Source organism: Pelecanus crispus, chromosome 4 (assembly GCF_030463565.1).
Source record: "Pelecanus crispus isolate bPelCri1 chromosome 4, bPelCri1.pri, whole genome shotgun sequence".
NCBI lineage: Eukaryota > Metazoa > Chordata > Aves > Pelecaniformes > Pelecanidae > Pelecanus > Pelecanus crispus.
The window spans coordinates 69,441,306-69,463,063 of record NC_134646.1 but is presented as its reverse complement, the minus strand read 5'-3'; the positions used below and the strand labels follow the sequence as shown (position 1 = coordinate 69,463,063).

General features: G+C 39.5%; 2 protein-coding genes across 2 annotated transcripts in view; one reads left to right on the top strand and one right to left on the bottom strand.

Annotated features, from left to right (window-relative positions):
* Window positions 1-13,761, top strand: part of NCAPG (non-SMC condensin I complex subunit G) — a 30,349-nt gene extending 16,588 nt beyond the window's left edge. The window contains exons 13-21 of the mRNA XM_009487317.2: window positions 453-572; window positions 2,636-2,869; window positions 3,198-3,379; window positions 6,121-6,295; window positions 6,707-6,868; window positions 7,747-7,918; window positions 12,122-12,214; window positions 12,675-12,753; window positions 13,621-13,761. Of these exons, the coding sequence (XP_009485592.2) occupies window positions 453-572; window positions 2,636-2,869; window positions 3,198-3,379; window positions 6,121-6,295; window positions 6,707-6,868; window positions 7,747-7,918; window positions 12,122-12,214; window positions 12,675-12,753; window positions 13,621-13,747 (1,344 nt within the window). The 3' untranslated portion in view covers window positions 13,748-13,761. The remainder of the gene's footprint in view (window positions 1-452; window positions 573-2,635; window positions 2,870-3,197; window positions 3,380-6,120; window positions 6,296-6,706; window positions 6,869-7,746; window positions 7,919-12,121; window positions 12,215-12,674; window positions 12,754-13,620) is intronic.
* Window positions 13,762-19,496: 5,735 nt separating this feature from the next.
* LOC104034235 (ligand-dependent nuclear receptor corepressor-like protein) overlaps window positions 19,497-21,758 on the bottom strand; it is an 88,179-nt gene continuing 85,917 nt past the window's right edge. Inside the window, exon 7 of the mRNA XM_075708815.1 lies at window positions 19,497-19,680. Within this exon, the coding sequence (XP_075564930.1) occupies window positions 19,497-19,680 (184 nt within the window). The remainder of the gene's footprint in view (window positions 19,681-21,758) is intronic.

The following is a 21,758-nucleotide window of genomic DNA, read 5'->3' as shown; positions in this document are numbered from 1 at the left end:
TTTTACCATTGTCTTCTCAAAACTCTTCCAAGTACGTGGAAGTGGCATCTGTATTTTGCACGTTGGACCTGGGTATTGTGTCTCTGCAAGACTGCTAATGTCCTTTATGAAGAAATGTGTAGGTTTGTTGTTGTGTGGTGGTTTTTTTTTTTTATTTCACAATGAGTGGTCAACTCAATTTTGTTTGAAAACAAGTATTTATTAAAAACAAACACAAAGGAAAAAACTTGTGATTTTTTTTTTTCTGTCATTTTATTGCTGATTTCAAACAGCATACTCAATCTGCTTCTGTTTACATGTAGATAAACAGAGTATATAGTAGCTACCACTTTCTAATCCTGTGTCAAAATTAAATTATTTTTAGTTTCAGGGTAAGCACACATTTTAGTACTCAGTTTTTTTGTTTTCAATTTATGTATTTCAGCTATAAAGTTTAATATTATTGTTTCCAGATACTTCCTGGCATAACTAATGTCCATCCAGCTGTGAGAAATATGGCAGTTCTGTGTTTGGGTTGCTGTGCCCTTCAGAACAAAGAATTTGCCCGACAACAACTTGCACTGCTGTTACAGGTAAAACATCTGATGGGAAATGGAACAATGGTCTGTATGACTAAGTAAATAACACTAGTCTTGTATCTAAAACAAGCTATTCTACATAGTTACGTTATTTGAGCACGAGTGATTCCTGATTTCCTAGAGGTCTGGATCTGGAGAGTGTGGTTTCATGTAGATTTTTCTGACGTCTAGTAATATTCAAGCATATATTGTATTTTGGTTGTAGCATGCCTTTCCTTTGTAAGGTCACCCATTGTCTCAAAAGTTTGTAGGAATTCTTTATCTGTGAGTGTCGTGGCTTAACCCTAGCCAGCAACTAAGCACCACACAGCTGCTCACTCGCTCCTCCTGCCCCGATGGGATGGGGGAGAGAATTGAAAGAGTAAGAGTGAGAAACACTCCTGGGTTGAGATAAGAGCAGTTTAATAATTGAAATAAAATAAAGTAAAATAGTAGTAGTAATAACAACAATATAATAATAATAGTAATAATAATATACAAAGCAAGTGATGCACAATGCAATTGCTCACCACCTGCCGACTGGTACCCAGCCAGTTCCCGAGCAGCGATCATTGCCCCCCCCCCCAGCCAACTCCCCCCAGTTTCTATACTGAGCATGATGCCATATGGTATGGAATAGCCCTTTGGTCAGTTTGGGTCAGCTGTCCTGGCTGTGCCCCCTCCCAGCTTCTTGTGCACCTGGCAGAGCATGGGAAGCTGAAAAGTCCTTGACTAGTGTAAGCACTGCCTAGCAACAACTAAAACATCAGTGTGTTATCAGCATTATTCTCATACTAAATCCAAAACATAGCACTATGCCAGCTAGTAGGAAGAAAATTAACTTTCTCCCAGCCAAAACGAGGACAGTGAGGTCCACTTTCTCTTCTGAATCTGGATGAAATTGGTCATGTATTCATGTTATTAACATATAAAGGAGAAGCTGTAGGATTCTGCAAGCCTGCCTTCCTTGGGAAACCAAACTAAAAATGTGACTGTGATTGTCTTTCATTTCTGTTACATACTTAGCTGTGATCTTGGGTGTTCGATTTAATTTCTGAATTATGAATTTTATATGGATTAAGTAAGAGTTGTTAATTAGAGGATAAAGCAATATTCAAACCAAAAAACACCTTTGTGGTAAAAGTTCTGATGCTGAGCTAATTATATAAAAGATGACACTATTGTTGACTTTTCGGACCCTGACTTTGAGAGAAGTGTAGATGGCTGTTGTGCTTTATTAAGAGTGTGTTCATGTACACACTCAAGAGAAGTGACAGCAGGCACTGAGATGATATGCTTGGCTCAGACAAGATGATAGAGCTGCCAGTCACCATAGCAGGAGAACTTTGGGTTTCTAAAAAGTTAGCAAATCCTATTGTTTTTAATCTGCCTTTGAGTATGTCTCATTAAAAATCAGTTTGTTTAGGGAGGATTTCAGTTGTTTCAGCAGCTTAGAGTTTAGGCTTAAGTAATTAATTTCTGTATGTACTAAAACCCATATTCTTCATGTAGACCGCCATCAAAAGCAGGGTGTTGGGCTAAACACGTCTAGGATCTCTAGGCTAACCCACTATGTATGGTTTTGTCTGAATGTTAATTTGAACTATAATACACACAGTAACCTATGGTAACTTTCACTTTTATTGCTATCTTGCTCTCTGCTGTCTTTACATACTGTTTATTTTAATTAAGCTATACGGTATTTCAGAGCAGGGATTGTCTTATGTATTTTTTCTGTAGTGTCTAGCACTATGGAGCTACTACAGGCAAATAGACTTTCTGTTTAGAAGTTGAACAATCAAATTACATCTCACACATGCATGCTTACTCTGTGAGTGAAATTCAGTTGATTTTATGTAATGGAAAATGCATAGATGACTTGATAAATTGTTCCCAAACTGTATTATAAATTCAGGTTTAAACTCATATCACACCTTCCTAAAGTCTGAAATTTGTCCCAAGTATTATGAAAAGTTTCCCAAATTAAACAATCTTTTTAAAGCAAAAAATCTTATGCTGAATGTTAACATTGGTGGTCTACTGTAAGATGATGTATGTATTTTCCTTATTAAACATAGGTTTTACAAATAGACAATATAAAGGTAAAGCTCAGTGCTTTAAAGGCGATCTTTGATCAACTAATGCTGTTTGGGATTGAGCCATTTAAAGCCAGGAGAGGCAATGACTCTCAAAGTGAAGATGCACACATTAGAACTGAAAATTGTGAGGAAGAAAGTAAAACAATAGAAGAAGAAGAGACTGCTACGATTCACAGCCTCCTGCAGCTTCTTTCAGGTTTCTTAGACAGTGAGGTAAGAAATTCTATAAAATTTGCCTTAGTTTTGTTTTAAAATGACTTTTGCAGAAGGTTTACCATCCTATTAGGCTGCATGTGAACATTACATGATATGTAATTGAAATGAATGGTTTAATGTTAAAATAGCCATCTTAGAAAATGACCACAACTTTGCCCCTGATAGACACTAATGTTACTCTTGAGCTAGCTTTGAATTCTATGCAGGTGAAAATTTGTGAATGTAGAGACTTGATTGGTAAAATAGGACGTAGACTATTATTATAAAGTATTAGTGAAAAATGCTGTGGTTGGTGTGCTGTGTATATGATCAGTTCTTTCTTCAGTTTTCAGAACTTAGGACAGAAACTGCAGAAGGCATAGCCAAACTGATGTTCTCTGGGAGGCTGATTAGTGCCAAGCTTCTTTCTCGTCTTGTTTTGTTGTGGTATAATCCTGTGACTGAAGAGGATATTCGGCTTAGACACTGTCTGGGAGTTTTCTTCCCATTATTTGCTTACGCAAATAGGTATGGCCTTTTAAATTATTATGTGAAAATAGACATTGGTCTAGCAGCTTTAGGAACATTTTTTGATCTAGCACAAGGTAGAAATTGCACAAATGCAAATTAGACCTAAAGGGTCTAGTTCAGCCTCCTATGCATATTACTTTCGAACATACATAATCTCAATCTATGACTATTCTGAAGACTTTCCATTAATTCCCTCTTACCCCTGTGGCCTTCCACTTTTTTTTCTTTCCTAAGCCTGAAATTGAAACTGTTCTTCAAGATACTGAATAAAAGATTAATTTAAAAAGATGTGCTTTACTTATTTATGCTGTTGAGCACTACAGGTCGACTTTGAAGTGTCACTGCAAAGTAGCTAGCAGGAATGCTTCAAAAGAAAATAATCGGTGCCCAGCAGATATCAAAGCAGTGGGCTGGTTGGTTGTGGGTTGGGTTTTGGTTTTGTTTTGTTTTTTAACCAAATAATACTCCAATCAAAACTCACAGCAGGTTCAAAATCTCCTGTTTATTTTGGTGGTGGACAAAGGAGGTAGAAAGCTTATGTAAGAGCATAGAAGCTTAAATAGTAATTCTCATCTCCTTTCATTTGCTCAAAGAAAAAAATGTTTAACTTTTTCAGTTGTTGCTCGTGGTTTTAGCCAGTCTGAACTAGCTGAGTTTTTATCTGCTTTTTCTATGGTTAAGATTTAATTTAGGCATATTATATATTACCTTATCTGTTTTTCCAAAACAAATTGAATTTAATTTTTTGTGGCCTATAAATTACCACATTAAGAGCAATAGTTCATAGGGGGAGTTGGTTTGGAGAGGAAAAAAAACCCAAACAAATGTATTTTTGCTGTTGTCAGGGAGGAGAAGGGGGGGAAGAGGTGGGGAGTGGGAGAAGAAAAATACCCAGTCTCCTCCAGAATGGGGTTTTCCCACTTAAATTCTTTTGAAAGTAAGTAACATAAAAACTAATTTCATATGCTTCCAGTATCTCTGATAGTGACTAATGAATTTAAGCTTTTAACATTGATAATCTTTTACCTGTGAATATTGTCTTCTGACCCTGTGAGTTTGTTTTTTTTTTTATTATGAGTCCTAATGATTGCCCACCTGAGTAATTCTGTGTAATTGCAAAGTCATTTGCAAATGAGGCAACTCCTTCTGGCACCTCATAGATGAGAAAAACATGGTGTATGCTTTAAGCAAAAATCAGAAAAATCAGTAGAGAACAGTCCTAAATCTTAGTCTGGCTCATTGATTTGGAATCTCTGTTTAGTTAGGAAACCTCGTTAATTTTCTCTCTCAAAACATTATCTGCATTCTGGATCACAAACGGTTCATTTCAAGATCTATCATGGAGTGTCTTTTGTTACTAATACAGTATTTTCAGTACAGAATTATTAATTACCATGCATAATTCAGAACTGTCTGCAAAGTTGTCATTCAGAAAAGGAAAACTCGGATAATGAATGAGATTTGGCTGAGGCTCATACCTAATTTTGGTACTGATCTCTCACCGAATTTTAAAATTCCATTTGTTTTCCGGGTGTTGTTGCTCTGTTAACCTCTCCATCTGGTCACAGATATAATCAAGATGCTTACTTTTTGAAATGAAATATTTGAACTCTGAGGGGAAAAATGTTGATGCTGACTTCTATAAATATTCTGTCATGTCAGTAGTGGCATGGCATGCTAAAACAGGGACAGGATCCCGTAACCAGTGAACAATTCTTATTCATGGAATAATTTCTAAAAAGTGATAAACTCTCTGGCAGCCTAAGAGGAGAAACTTCTGCCTTGTGCCTTTATGCTACTAGACTTCTTTAAAATGTATTTTTTTTTTAATTTACAGGAAATAATCTGAATGATACTTCAGTTATGCTTGAGCCAATCTAAAACCTTAAAGCTGCTGAAAGGGAGAGTTCTTGCTTCCATTCTTTCTTGCCCCAGTTTTAGTGCTCAAAAAGTCTTTTGGTCAGCTGATTTGGCTCAATAATCCAGCAGCAAACAATCTGCTTTTTTGAAATTATTGACTTTCTCAGTTTTCTTCTGTAGTTATTTGGGTTCAAATAGGAGGTTAAAAAGTATCAGAAACAAAAAAGCCTTTATTTCACCAACTAGTACCTTGTACATTTTGACACCTTAGCTTTTAAATTTTTTTGACCCGTCTTGTGGAACAACACTTTTAGACAACTTGCTGCAGAACCAAGTGCAACATAATTTTTAGGCTTGCTTGGCAGGAGTTATTAACGCTTTTGAGAAAAGAAAGCACAAATATTTCTTCCAAAAATCTTGTTAACCACTGCATTTTTTTGCCAGGCTTCTTTGCTTTCTTATGTAATGAGAAGTATCCCCAAAGAAAAATGGTAGCAGGACGGAGGAATGAGCAGAAGACAGATTAATCTAAATGAAAGATTTAGAAATGTATTTCTGTCCCTTGAGAATATATCTGTATATATCAGTTAGGTTTTTGGTAGTAAGCGTGAACTTTCAAACTGTTCAGAGGCAGGAAGTGTTACTTAAAACTTACGTGAAATACTACGTGCTAAAACTTAAAATAAATTGGTTCTGTGGAGCAGTTTTAATGTCTTAATCCTGCTGGCTGTATTTACCGAGGTGGCTGCTCCCACTCTGCTTTGACTGATGTTTTGTAATGGGTCTGTGAACTTTTGTCATAGAAGAGAAAATTTAGGGGTGAATTAAGGTTTAATTTTGCCTCATTATGCTACTAATGTTGGACTCAATTGAAACAGGTCTAACCAGGAATGCTTTGAAGAAGCTTATCTTCCAACTCTGCAAACACTGTTAAATGCTCCTGCAACTTCACCTTTGGCTGAAATAGATATTGGCAATGTTTCTGAACTGTTAGTGGACCTGACCAGACCAAGTGGACTGAAACCTCAGTCTAAAAAGTCTCAGGACTATCAGGTACAGTGTGTTAAACTGGAGGAAAGCAATATTTGTGTCTAGAGATTAAGAACTACCCCCCTTCACTTCCTGCTAGCTGTCTGGGCTTCTGAGATTCTTAGTGTCAGAAGCTGGATTAGGTGAGTGACTGTTCAGGTAATGAAATCTTTTAGCTTGACCTACCTCCTTCAGTTTTCCCTCCCTCTTACAATTAAAAAAATGCTAGTAGGAACTTGCACTGTGCCTAATTGTCTATATTGGGAAAAGTATTTATAAAAATCCATTGGTGTATGTACTCAAAATACTGCATTTTAAGAAAATGTTTACCATGTAAAATTAGTCATTAGCTGCTTAAATCAGAATGATCTCATTGCTGTCCTTAGTAAATAGTTCCCAGCAAAATTTCTGATATCTGATTTCTTTCCTTTACAGGACTTAACAGTGCATGATAGTTTAGCAATGAAAATTTGCAGCGGAATCTTGATGGACCCAACTGCACCAGATGTTCGTATTTATGCAAAAGCTTTAAATTCACTAGAACTCAGTAGTTCTTCCACAGAGAATCTTCTGGTTCTGCTTGAGGAGATTCTAGAGGTAGTACATAAAGAACATCGTTCTTCATTTTTTTAGTCACTAGCAATCTAATATTCTGATATGCTTAAAAATGAAGTGCCTTTTGTTTACTATGATAATGTGACTGGAATTTCTCTTTTAATCAGTCTTTGAAAATTAATTTTTGATGAGTCATTTAGAAAAATCTGAGCTGATATCGCTGTACAATTTGCGTTTTTCTGCTACCATAGATAGTAAAACCAGTGTGAAACAGTGTGCCCAACTTGATACGTTTCAGTAGAGTAAGTTCTTTTGATAACTGTGGTGTAGTTAATTTTTTACATTAAAATAAAATTCAATATTAAGTCATCTATGGTTTGGATGGCTTATCTTTAGTTAATTATTAACAGCTGAAATTTTATGCCTAAACTTAGGATGTAACTGTAAGATCATTAAGCAACATGAAAAGGGTGCTTGATTTAAGATGAAGTGGGAAGGGATTACAAGACTGACATGAAAGTTTTTACGCTGATGATTTTATTAATATGGAAAAAATTAAAGTAAAATTTGGGAGTGTGACAGAGGAATACTGCTATATTGACATGTTGAAAAGAATGCAAATCACTATGGGCATATCATCCAGAGGCAGCAATGCTCCAGGACTCAGTTGGAAAGGTCCAGTCGCTTTAATGTGTTTTAGGTTTCCTTTGGTGTGGGAGGGGGAGTATTTTGGGGTTTCAGTGCCTGGTGTTGATGGAGAAAGTGTTTCTCCTTTCAACTTGACTAATCATCTTCATGTCACACATTGTATCCTTCATACACTAAATTTAACTATAATCCTGTTAGTGGGTAAATTTAATGGATAAAAAGAGACAGTTTTAAAATTAAGTAGCATTTAACATTAAATATCTCTTCTCCAGAAAGTGAAAGATAAACTCTGTCAAAGAGCTATTGAGAAGATCAAGATGAACTTGACTAAAGACCCTAATATGGGCAGAGACCACTTGGAAAGCACACAGGAAACAGGCCTCTCTGAAAGGACAGAGGAAACTGATGTCACATTATCTGAAAATACTATTCAAAATGAAGAAGGTAATTCAGGAGGGGTGTCGTTTAGTAGTAGGTATACAACTGAGTGACCTGTTTAGATGTGTATGTAAATAAGTTTAGTTTTCCTCCATTAAATTAATCTACTTTTTGAAAAAACAGGAAAAGTTAACATCTAGTAAATATGCATACAGTTTTAAAATACTTGTACTGCAGTATCTTCCATTTATTATTGCTTTTTGATCAGATTCTGTGTTTTCTTATTCTCCATATTACTCTAGTATAACCAGTGCTGTATTTTGAGTCTTAAGCTCACCTTGCAGCTCTTTTTTTTTTTTAAAAAAACAAAGACAGTATTATAATAGGCTTTTTTGTTTTTTAGCACACTCGTGTGCCTGCTAAATACTACTGCCAACTAGCTCATCTTTAGAATGTGACTTGGTAACTTGGAGGAAGAAACAAGTACTTTGTGGGGTTTTTAGCCTTTGGAGTTACCATGCCTGTGCTTCTTGCAGACTGTATTATAGCAGTATGTAGCTGATATCTTCAGTGCTGACACCAGTCTGTCCTTGTTAAGAGCTCATATGTTGGAGCCAGATTTGTTTTTATTGCTATTTAGGAGCCTGAAGTGGAAGTAGCTGGAAGACTTTCCTCCGCCTGCACAGCTTATGCAGCTGCATGTGCCTTAGCAGTGTACGTTGTGCTGGTGGCACAGAAAGTCTTAACATGCTTCAGCAGAAAAGCAATTGGATGAAATTTGTTTGTTTGCTTGTAGCAGTAAAGCAAAGATATTGATGTGCCACTGTTAGGCAGATCATGTTTTCTTTTAACATCTCTTTTAATTAATTGTTTATATTTTCTAGTGGATTATTTTAGGGCTTTAATATGTTGTTTCTGGAAGTGTCAAATACTTTAATTTTTCTATATCTTCTGTGTTTATGTCTTCAAATATTTATTGGATGGGAAGTTGGAAGTATGCTTTTGAGAAAATAGTTGTGCTGTTTTCTGCTAACATATGATAATACTTTTTGGTATGAATTTCTCATGAAAGAGGATTTTTGAGCACTTTTTAAAAGCAGTCTGTAGGAGAAAAGCATTTTTCCCTTCCCCTCTCCCACCCCTCCCCAGATACATTTGGGATCATTAAAAATAAAGCAGCATTTACTACTTCAAATTTGTAAATGATAGCTGTGAGCAAAAAGGGCAACAGACACTATTTTTGTCCTTCAATTGCTGCAAAGAAGATTTAGATTTGAAGTTAGGGATAAAACTTCCTAGCAATAACAGAGATTGCTGAAGAGAGTTCCTAAAATTCTTAGAAATTTTAAGAGTAGAACAGAATATTTCAGTTAGAAATTATCTACAATTATCATCTAGTCCAACTGCCTGACCACTTCAGGGCTGACCAAAAGTCAAAGCATGGTATTAAGGGCATTGTCCAAATGCCTCTTAAACACTGACAGGCTTGGGGCATTGACCACTCTAGGAAGCCTGTCCCAGTGTTTGACCACCCTCTCAGTAAAGAAATGCTTCCTAAAGTCCAGTCTAAACCTCCCCTGGCGCAGCTTTGGACCATTCCCACGCATCCTATCACTGGATCCCAGGGAGAAGAGATCAGCACCTCCCTCTCCACTTCCCCTCCTCAGGAAGCTGTAGAGAGCAATGAGATCACCCCTCAGCCTCCTCTTCCCCAAACCACATGAGCCCAGAGTCCTTAGCTGCTCCTCATAGGACATTCCTTCCAGCCCTTTCACCAGCTTTGTTGCCCTCCTCTGCATGCACTCAAGTACCTGAACATCCTTCTTAAATTGTGGGGCCCAGAACTGCACACAGTACTCAATGTGAGGGTGCACCAACGCTGAATACAGCGGGACAATCGCCTCTTCTGACTGGCTGGTGATGGTGTGTTTGATGCACCCCAGGATGCAGTTTGCCCTCTTGGCCGTCAGGGCACGCTGCTGCTGACTCCTATTGAGCCTGCTGTCCACCAGCACCCCCAGATCCCTTTCTGCAGGGCTGCTCTCCAGCCACTCCTCTCCCGATTTATACTTGTGCCTGGCATTACTCTGTCCTAGGTGCAGAATCCAGCATTTTGACTTGTTAAATTTCATCCCACTAATCATTGCCCAACGCTCCAATCTATCTAGATTCTATCTATCTCTGCAAGACCGCCTGTCCCTCAAGAGTCAACAGCACCTCCCAGTCTGGTATCATCAGCAAACTTGCTAATGGTGCATTCAACTCCTGCACCCAGGTCATTGACAGATGTATTGAACAGAACTGGCTTTAGAATTAAATCCCGAGGAACGCTGCTTGTGACTGGTTGCCAGCCAGACGTAACACCATTCACCACAACACTTTGAGCTCTGCCCTTCAGCCAGTTCTTCACCCAGCACACCATGAACCCTCTCACCCCACAGTTGGACAACTTGTCCAGAAGGATGCTGTGAGGAGGGACAGTATCAAAAGCCTTACTAAAATCCAGAAAAACTACATCCACCACCTTCCCACCTTATCCACTAGGCGGGTGACCTTATCATAGAAGGATATCGAATTAGTTAAACAGGACTTTCCCTTTGTGACCCCATGTTGACTGTGCCTGATGATTGCATTATTATTATAAGTGCCTTTCAATAGTACCCAGTATGATCTTCTCCATAATTTTTCCAGGAACTGAGGTTAGACTAACAGGTCTGTAGTTTCCTGGGTCTTCCCTCACACCCTTCTTGTAAATTGGAATAACATTGGCTAGCTTCCAGTCAGCAGGGACCTCCCCAGACTCCCAAGACCGTTGGTAGATGATTGAGAGGGATCTTGCCATAACATCCACTAGCTCCTTCAGGATGAATCCCATCAGGCCCAATGGACTTGGAATCACAGAATTATTTAGGTTGGAGAAGACCCTTAAGATCAAAGAGTCCAGCTGTAAACCTGATACTGCCAAGTCCACCACTAAACCATGCCCCTAAATGCCATGTCTACATGTCTTTTAAATACCTCCAGGGATGGTGACTCTACCATGTCCCTGGGCAGCCTGTTCCAGGGCTTGACTACCTTTTCTGTGAAGAAATTTTTCCTAATATCCAATCTAAACCTCCCCTGGCGCAACTCGAGGCTATTTCCTCTTGACCTATCACTTCTTACTTGGGAGAAGACACTGATGTCCACCTCACTACAACCTCCTTTCAGGTAGCTGTAGAGAGCGATAAGGTCTCCCCTCAGCCTCCTCTTCTCCAGGCTAAACAACCCCAGCTCCCTCAGCCGCTCCTCATAAGGCCTGTGCTCCAGACCCTTCACCAGCTTTGTTGCCCTTCTCTGAACACGCTCCAGCACCTCAATGGCTTTCTTGTACGGAGGGGCCCAAAACTGGACACAGTATTCCAGATGTGGCCTCACTAGTGCTGAGTACAGGGGGACAATCACTTCCCTTGTCCTGCTGGCCACGCTATTCCTGACACAAGCCAGGATGCTGTTGGCTGCCTTGGCCACCTGGGCACACTGCTGGGCTCGTGTTCAGCTTGTGGACATTCAGCTGATACAGCTGGTCCCTTACAATTTCAGTGTCTTCAAATGGAAAGTCAGTGTTCCCACACTCATGGCCCTCTGACTCAGGGGACCAGACAGTCCAAGGTCCATCAGCATTATTAAAGACTGAGGCAAAAAAAAGCATTAATTGCCTCTGCTTTTTCTTTATTCCTATTAGTCAGGTGACCATCTTCAACAAGTATTGGTCCAATGTTTTCTTTAGACCTCCTCTTGCTTTTAACATACTTTTAAAAGCCCTTCTTGTTATCTGACACAACACTGGCCAGTTTCAACTCTAATTGAGCTTTGACCTTTCGTGTCTTATCCCTGCGTATACAAACCACAGCTCTGTACTCTTCCTGCGAAGCCTGACCTTGCTTCCAGAGATCATAGAACTTCTTTTTCCTCTTGAGCTTGATGAGGAGTTCCCTGTTCAGCCAAGCTGGTCTTCTGTCCCGCTTGCTTGACTTTCAACACAATGGAAGGGGCTAAACAATTGTCAGGAATAGTTTACGTGTGATTGACCTATGTTGGGGTAGGGTTCTAGCCAAGTGATATTTTAAGCTTCCTCTAGCCTTATGATCTAATTTCTAGTTTAAGGAAAAAGTGGGGTTAAAATTATGTGGCTTTTTTATATAACAGCCAAAATTTAGAATACTGGTACTTAAGGTAAATTAGAAGTTGATTATCTATGACTTCTGCGTGTGCTATTCTGTTTGACAGAAAATAAAAAAGATGCTCTTCATATTCCAGTTAATGAAGTTAAAAGTAAAGCAACTGCAAAATTGAAATCCACAAGAAACAAAGCTGGCAAAGGTATGCACTAGCTTTTTCTGGCTACAATACTAGTTGTTTTGAATAAAATAATTTCATACTAACTTTTTGTGAATGTATAGATATAAAAACCATTCAGCCTTCATACTCCATTGTAGTTTTTAAAATTTTATTAAGAGATGAAAATAGTCTGTTTTGTGGAAATTTTTGTGCTCTTAGCCTCTACCAACAATACAGATTTAAAAAAGAAAAAAAAATGTCCAACTGCAGGATTTCAAGATAATTTGGCCACAGTCCTTTACAGTAACGTACAGGTGTTTATGGGAGAAGTGGTACATTGCGGGTTTTTTGTTGGTGGTTTTGTTTTGTCAGCACATTCTATCTCTGGTGACTGCATATTTATAGGTTTCAATGCAATATCAAACACTGAAGGAAGACACAAAACTAGTTTAAGAAAAGGAATGGTATTATGATATGAAAAGAGACTTTTGCTTATACTTAGGACAACGGAAAGCAGCAGCAGAAGTGAGGTCTGTGAGCAGAAGAAAAACTGGCACAACTGCAAAATGCAGTAGTGAAAGGTAAATTCTTTTGACTCCACCATCAAAACCATGATGTCTGTTCTAGCAAGGAAATGTAATTCAAATGTTTTTCTCTCCCAAACCTGCATCTTTAATATCCTTTAATACACAGATAAATATTTAAGAAAAAAATTTTCTTTGAACTAGTACTTTTGAAACAATAGCAGGTTTGACAGTGTCACATTTTATTATCATTGCTTAAAAGCCTGTAACTTTTTTTTCTTTTTTAACATACCTTTGTGTGTAGAGTTAACATACATTCTAGCTGACAAAAATTAGATTTTTGGCTTACAATATTACTCTTCCAATCATTTTTTCTGCTTTTTTAACTTTTTTTCTTTTTGTTCTGTGGAAGAATCAATTTTTTTGTTTTTTATTTAAGTTCTTTTTCCCCCCTCGACATTTTTGCTGCTTGTTTTTCAACATGTAGTTGATAGGCTTCTAGAAATGACTATAAGTGAATATACACAATAGATTCCTTCCCTTATGATCTTGTAGGATATCAGCATCAAAATGACATTATCTTTGTAGTTTTCAGCTGTGCTCACTTTCTCAAGCAAGTAATCCATGGACTGTAGGGTGACCAGGGCCAGTCATTCCCGTTTGCCTATTTGGTGTGTTCACTTTGATACCACCTAATCTTTTGGGGGTTTTTGCTTATTTTGCAACTACTAACACTTGGTCATCTTTACTGATACTGTTATTTCACTTGGAAAACATTGATACGTTCTTCTCAAAAAAATAAAAAGTTTGTAATTGGTAAGAAGTACTTTTGCTCTTTAAGACCATGTTTGAAGTTTGCTAATACAAAAACTCTTCAGTTTGCTTAGTCTTTTTGGCCTTACTTTAAAATACTTTACATTTCAGTAGTGATGAAATTCCAGAATCAGTCCCAATGTCAAGTTCAAGGCCTTCAAGACGAGCTAAAACAGTGGCGCTTGAAAAAACAAGAATGAATCTTTCAAGACTTTTAAATCGGGAAGCGGATCAATGAAGACAAAAGGAGAAAAATGTCCTTTGCTCACGCTGGTAGTCAACACCAGACTTGAAAAATAAGACATGCTTTGTTGTTAGTCATATTTAACTCTTTTTATATTATGCTCATTTGTAAGTCTAGATTTTTCTAGGAACTTTTAATTTTTTTAAACAGATGTTTTGACGATTTTCCCAATATGAGGTCCCTCATTCATGTAATAAAAAAATATTAAAACATTACCTGAACAAAACTTGGATTTTTTTTTTTAACTTTATAGTGAAGAATGCTTTTTACCTGCAAATATAAATTGCTGTTGGTGGTAAATACTTAATAGTTTGTCCTGGTTTCGGCTGGGATAGAGTTAATTTTCTTCCTAGCAGCAGGCATAGTGCTGTGTTTTGGATTTAGTAGGAGAAGAATGTTGATAACACGCTGATGTTTTAGTTGTTGCTAAGTACTGCTTATGCTAGTCAAGGACTTTTCAGCTTCCCATGCTCTGCCAGGTGTGCAAGAAACTGGGAGGGGGCACAGCCAGAATAGCTGATCCAAACTGACCAAAGGGCTATTCCATACCATATGACGTCATGCTCAGTATAGAAACTGGGGGGAGTTGGCCAGGGAGCAGCGATCGCTGCTCGGGGACGGGCTGGGCGTCTGTCGGCGGATGGTGAGCAATTGCATTGTGCATCACTTGCTTTGTATATTATTATCATTACTATTTTACTTTATTTCAATTATTAAACTGTTCTTATCTCAACCCAGGAGTGTTTCTCACTCTTACTCCTCCGATTCTCTCCCCCATCCCATCGGGGTAGGGGGAGTGAGTGAGCGGCTGCGTGGTGCTGAGTTGCTGGCTGGGGCTAAACCACGACATAGTTAAAGCTGGTTTGATACTTAACATTATTCAGAGAGAATGTTTAACCTGGAGTGGTTGCTTGTGATGGCAGCAATTTTGAATGTACCTACCTTTCATGCACCCACTTTCTTCATTTATTAGCATCTGCTGACCAGGTTTTATTGTTCATGTTAATGTAAAATAGAATTAATCTTAATTGTGAATTCTGCTTCCTGCAGATATGTGTCCACTTTATTTTAAGTAATGTCAAAATAGTAAAACTGAGTTACTGATTTTACAAATCTAAGCCTGGAAGTTTGCTACTGGTCTTGACCTTGTTACATAAAATCAGTACTGTGCTTTTAGAAAAGGATAAGAATATTTGTGGTACAAAATAAGATCCAATAAGGAAAGGAATACTTACGTACAGAAAAGGCAAAAAATGAAACACTTTATAAGGTCTGTGTACTGTCTTTTTGAAGTGGCATACAACTGTGATTTCTTTGTAGCTTCGAAGTTCACAAACCTTTTTCTAATGACATGTCTAGGAATAGTCATGAGTTTTAGAGACAATAGAAGATTAACTTTAAACTGCACGTGGTAGTCACTGGTGGCTGAGCAGACTCACTCTGGAAATGCTGGGGTTTTGGTTTGGAACAGGCTGTCGATCATCTCTGTTACAATTGTGCTGGTTTTGGCTGGGCTAGAGTTAATTTTCTCCACAGTAGCTGGTCCGGGGCTATGTTTGAGATTTGTGCTGGAAACATGTAACTGTTAGGTGTGCTGGAGCCCTGCTTTCCTGGAGATGGCCGAACACCTGCCTGCCGATGGGCAGCAGTGAATACATTCCTTGTTTTGCTTTGCTTGTGTGCACAGCTTTTGCTGTCTATTAAACTGTCTTTATCTCAACCCACGCGTTTTCTCACTCTTACTCTTCAGATGCTCTCCCCCTTCTCACTGGGGGGAGTGAGCAAGCAGCTGTGTGGGGCTTAGTTGCCGGCTGGGGTTAAACCACAAAACAATATCGATAATTTCCAAGGCAGGTGGAGAAAGCTCGTGTCGATTTCTTCACGTGTGCATCTCAGCTACTGATGCCCAATGTGGCTTTCTAAGGAACTTGCATTTACAGTAGGTAAATGTACTGTAAATGATCTTTAGTAATTCTCAGAAATGGGTTAGGGCCACAAGTGAAAAGTAGCGTTCCCAAAGTGTAATGCCCAAAGTTACGCTATTTTCAGGCTTGCATACAGAAAACAGACAGGATTGTGTTGCTTTTCCTCCCTTTCAGTTTTTGTTGGAAACTTGTCAAACCACAAAATGCCATGACACACTTTTCTGATGATATTTGCTATTCAGAAGCTCATGTAACTGAATTATTTTTATTGATAATTTTAAACAGAATTTTGAAGTCCTGAGCTCCCTCTTTTGATAATTCTTTTCTTCACACTCCTAGTGCGAGTTTGCACATATGCAACCACTTGAGATCAGAGACAGTGTCTGTCCCCTTGGGTGCTGCCTGAACGTAGTTCAAAGGGGTGAAATACATATTTCGGTTTTTCTCAGTGGATTGTCAATCAGAGCTCCCTTTGTGCTTTAAAGTTTAGGGCATTTTGGTTCCGGGTTTTTTTTTTTTTTTCTTTTTAATTATTTCAGTTACAAATTCTCTCTCACCCTCACTCTTGTGAGTGGTTTGCTCTTCTGCCACTAACACACTTTCAACGACTGCTGGTCCACTCTTTAGTTTTGGTTAAAATGAGTTTCTAGGCAAAGCAGGAGCAACAAAAACTTATAAAGGCCTCTCTGGGAATGCCTTCCTGAACAAATCGAAGAGCTTCATTTTGCTGCCTTGCTGTTCTGTTGTGCCTCGCCACACGTGCAGCTTCTGCCTCTGGCATCTCTTCAGGGATGCTGTACTGAAAAGACCAGGTTTCCCTGAAGTCACCTCTCCGTCGGTGGCCGTCTCTGGGGCGGATACGGCGTCGCCGGCCCCTGTTAACAGAAGACGGCAGTGAGCTCAGAGGAGGCCCCCAGGCTGGTGGGGGGGCTGGAGTTGCGCTGTGGGGAGAGGCTGAGGGAGCTGGGCATGGTCAGCCTGTGGGTGTGGGGAGACCCCCAGCTACCTGCGAGGCGTCCGGAGGAGCTGGAACCTGGCGCTTTGTCGCTGCACGTGATGGGAGGACAAAAACCAATGGGCCTACGTTGAACCTCGGACCGGAATATGAGGAGAGAGGTTGCCCGGAGAGGCTGTGCAGGCTCGGTCCTAGAGGCTTTTAAGACCTGGCTGGGTAAAGTCCTGACAACTGCTCTGAGCTGGCAGCTGGCCGGCCTTCAAGCTGGGTGTAGGGCTACCGGCCTCCTGGCGTCCTGTGCCTCAAGCACCCTGTGATCCTCCTTCAGGCCACAAACGTGACCAGCAGCTGGCACGTAATTTCCAGCCTCTCTGGGCTCTTCCCTTGCCCTGCTCCCTGTCAAAAGAAGGGTTTTCTATGCGACAGAAAATTTGGTTTGCTCTTACAAAAAATTACTTCATCTTTTGAGGAGGGATGGCTGCTTAGTTGCAGGGCAGGATGATCAGATGTGTGTTGTATTTCTCAAAGCTGATTACTAGCAATAATCAAGGTTTAAATGTATGCAGCTGACTTTCTGAGAAAGTTGCAAATGATAGCAATAGAGTACAGCCAAAGGTGATAAGGAGCAAAGTCTGGAAGTACCTTAGTACCTGCAGTGAAAAATCTTGACTTAGTATGTGTTACTCTTTCTAGCTAACATAATGTTGCTGATTTCTATTTAAAAACAGCCTCTTTGTTGCGCTGAATCAATTACTGTGCATCCCCTCTCTCTTTGCTGGCTAAACGCAACAGGGTGTCCAGAGCGCGTGAGCCAAACTAGGCCTAGACTAGAAGACTTGATTCTGCATTAAATAATGATAGAATGGCAGCGGTCATTTGTTGTCAAACTTAAAATGATCCGATGTTTATTCCTACACTAGTTTTTGTTCCTTAAAACCAGTTTTGTGATTGTGTTTGCATGCTTGCCTAATCAGTCTCTCCAGACTACAAATCAAAAATTTTCTCTTGGTAAGAGTCTCCTCTGGCTGGTCGCTGTTTCAAGACGAAGGGTGAGTGCTGCTCCAAGAACACTTCTTTTCCTAATTTTGTTGTTTATTGTGTGACTTAGAGAAGTGGTTAGCGAGCTTGGGTTATGTCTGTATCTGACTTCTGTCTGAAAACTTTTGAACTCGTCAGTCAACTGAAACTCTGTATGACACAAAGGAGAGGATCGCAATGGCTCAAAGTTAATGAAAACAGACAGCTCCCTGGAGGTGAGACATGCCTGTAACAGAAGAGGTCTGGTATTTATTCTGTCTTTGAAATGAGAAAATCCACGTGGCATCTCCTCCTTCGGGCACACGGACAAGATACCGGCTGCATTAGTTCCACTCCTTGTAAGACTGGGTTTGTGTCCCTTTTTGGATAGCCCTGACTCCTGACTGTTCCTTGTGCTTTGGTGGGGCTCCACTGAAGTCAGCTTCAGTGCCTCGTCCTCAGGAAGTTCAATTCTCTTTTTGGCTTTCTTGCCCCATAGAATCCAAATGGATGAAATAGCCGAGATACATGAAGACCCTCATGACAGTGTGGTGTGATGATGAATGTTCATTCTTTAATTGTGTTCTGCACTGTCTGACCTTTCAGTGACTCAAAATCCTTGTGGGATCTTGTGAGACTTACTGGCTTTCACAACAATCCTCCTATGTCAGTTGTTGGATTGCACCTGCAAGCCAACAAACTTTGGAAAGAAGAATTGCATCTTCATTTTGTTAAGTAAGATGATAATTGTAAGTGAATCCTTAAAACCTTTGTTTTATAAAATACAGTGTCTTCTGAGGGAACTTCCTTCTGGAAAATTAGTTCTTGGCAAGTACAAGACAGACACCTTCTTAAGAAGCTCAATTAAGAAACCTCTACTCTAGCTATTGAATGTATGACTCCAGAAAAGAGAAATATATCATATGGTTTTATTCTAACACTTTTGTTATGGCTCTATTAATAATAAAGTTTTGATGAAGTACATGAACCTTGCTAAAGCTGATCTAAGCATGGAATGTCTACAATGCAGTCAGCTACAACCGTTTACTACTTCTTTGAGTAGAGTTTAAAATGTTGATGTTTACATTGAATTTCCAAAGTACACAGGAAAAAAAAATGAAATAGGGAGAGCATTTACATCCATTTTAATTGGTGGCAGGCATAAATTGATAAAAACAAAAGGGGAAGAAAGACCATTTAGCAGAAACCTCAAAAAGTGCAGATACAGGTTCGTTGAATGACAATCTTTCAAGAGATTCTCCTGCAGGCTTGGCCTTTCTTTTAGACATTACGGTTATTAAACACTGTCACACAAAAGTTCTCAAGAGAAATGAAGATGAAAGCATACTGCAGAAACAAACTGGTTGTTCGATACGTTTCAATCCATTTGTGAAGGAGATCTCCTCAGATAATTTACCTTTTCTTTTTACTGCTTTGCTTCGAGGTAGTCGGTCTCCCACCTGTTACAGATTTGTTTGAATTGTTATTACCATAAATCTTTACATGGTGACCTATGCCACAAATTACATAATATATTAACTTTCGTGCACAAAAATAAAATTGGCAAATAATAATTAAACTTAAAGAACATAGAAAAATCACAATACTATTAAAGGGGAACATCTGATTCTGATATAAATTTGTACGGCAAGAATTTCATGATGGTCAGATGTGAAACTTGATATTTAATAGAAGAAAAAGTACATCAAAATGAATAATACTAGTAGTAATATAAAGCCAAATCACACAAGATCATTTCAAGATCAATGTAATAAATGCTTATTATTCAGCAGAAAAAAAAAATCAGGAACAATGTACAAAATAATAGTGCAAGAACAGCTGCAATCTATTTGTTCTCATCAGTTTTGAGATTTTGGTTAAAAACTTTACAGCTGGCGAGAGATGCTGCTGAAAAACTCAGATTCCACTCAGTGGGCTGATTAAGGCACATCTTTATGGACTTCAAATGTTCATTTTCTGTGTTCGTGTCTATTGAATTCTGCGGCTCCGAGACTTTCACTTGTAGCGTGCTGTGAGAAAAGAAGTGGGGGTGGGAAGGGGAAAAAAATGAGAAAAAGTTTAGTACACTTTCCTCTTCCCTTGCAAACAAGCAAACTGATAAGAGGCAAGATGAGGTGGTGGCAGATTGCATATACTGTTGGGGTTGTTTTTTTCTTGTTTTACTGCACTATGTTCCAGAAGCACTGAGATCAGAACCTGACTGTGCTGCGCTCTCCATGTTGTGAAAGTAGATCGGGCTGGTTGGTTTGTGTTGAAAGAGGTGAAGTCCTGTTAATTTGCAGAGCCTGTCCTAGGTCAGCCTCCCGCTAGTGCGACTGCTTTGCACAGAAGAGGTGTGTTCTGCAGGCTGCCTTTCTTAAATCCTGTCCAGCTGCCTACTGTAAAAGCATAGAGCAGGAATTGGGAAAGAATTTGGGGTGGGATTTTTTTTGCTGACATTGTTAATTTAGTACAGCCATGAAAGGACTAATATATAGACAGATTTTATTTTGTTTCAAATCTAGGAAAATAAGTAATACAAGAATGGAAAGAAGCCCAGCCCTTTCTGGGGATCTCTCAGCAGACTAGGATGTAAGTGTGGATTGAATCATACACTAATTGTTGCCATATAGAATCACAGAACAGAATCATGGAATGCTTTGGGGTGGAAGGGACCTTTAGAGATCATCTAGCCCAACCCCCTCCAGTGAGCAGGGACAGCTTTAACTCGATCAGGGTGCTCAGAGTCCTGTCCAACCTGACCTTGAATGTTTCCAGGGACAGGGCATCTACCACCTCTCTGGGCAACCTGTTCCAGTGTTTCACCACTCTCATCGTTAAAAAAATTTTTTCCCTAATATATAAAGCACTGTAATTGGGTGCACTCAGAAGATGAGAAGGTACAGTCTGGAAATCCTAATTTCAAACCTCTCTAGCCCTACTTTTTTTTTTTTTGTTTTAAATTTTTACTGCCTACCTCCTGCAGTGATCTGTGTCCTATGTGCAATTCATCGCTTCTCACCATCCTTTTCAAAGATTTCAAGAACTGCAAGAATGATACGAAGTTGGAAATATTTCCAATTACTGAGATTAAAAAAAAAATAGTTCTATGTACTGTAATTAAGGGTAGGAGGTAACAATCACGCTCTGAACTACCCACACACAGTTTCTTCTATCGAAGGGATGCTTAAGTAGCAAGAATATATCTTAATGGCTCTTACTTGCTGCATTTCAGGAAATCAGGTCCACCATGGGAGTTAGGTGCACATTATCAAAGACTGAATCTGCTGAAGCATAGCGTTCACAAGGCTGAACAGTCTAGTTGAGAACAGTCAGTAATTATACGACTACAACCTAAAACATATTAGCTTGTGTTACTGAAATATTATTGACTGACTTTGATTAAACTTTTTCCTACATCATAGCAAGAGGGAAAGACAGCTTGTGCAACAGCTAAAGTGACTAACTGTTACCTTTCACAGATCATCTGAAACACAATTTTCATTCTTTTACGTTTTCATGCCATTTCTCCAGAAGGCCATGTGCCTTTCTGACATGGTGAAACAGGCATTTCTATTCGCTAACCCTAGTTCCTAACCCTTGGTAACTCAGGTACTGCTCCCATGACCTGCATTTCCTTGTGTCCTTATTCTTCTGCCTCTAGCTTTTGTCTTGTACCCTTTTCCTTCATTCATCCATACACACCAGGAGGACGACATGCCATCCAGAGGGACCTGGACAAGCTGGAGAGGTGGGCCTGTGTGAACCTCATGAGGTTCAACAAGGCCAAATGCAAGGTCCTGCACCTGAGATGGGGCAACCCCCGATATCAATACAGGCTGGGGGATGAAGAGATTGAGAGCAGCCCTGCAGAGAAGGACTTGGGGGTACTGGTGGATGAAAAGCTGGACATGAGCCGACAATGTGCACTCGCAGCCCAGAAAGCCAACCGTATCCTGGGCTGCATCAAAAGAAGCGTGGCCAGCAGGTCGAGGGAGGGGATTCTGCCCCTCTACTCTGCTCTGGTGAGACCTCACCTGGAGCACTGCGTCCAGCTCTGGGGCCCTGAGCACAAGAAGGATGTGGACCTGCTGGAGAGGGTCCAGAG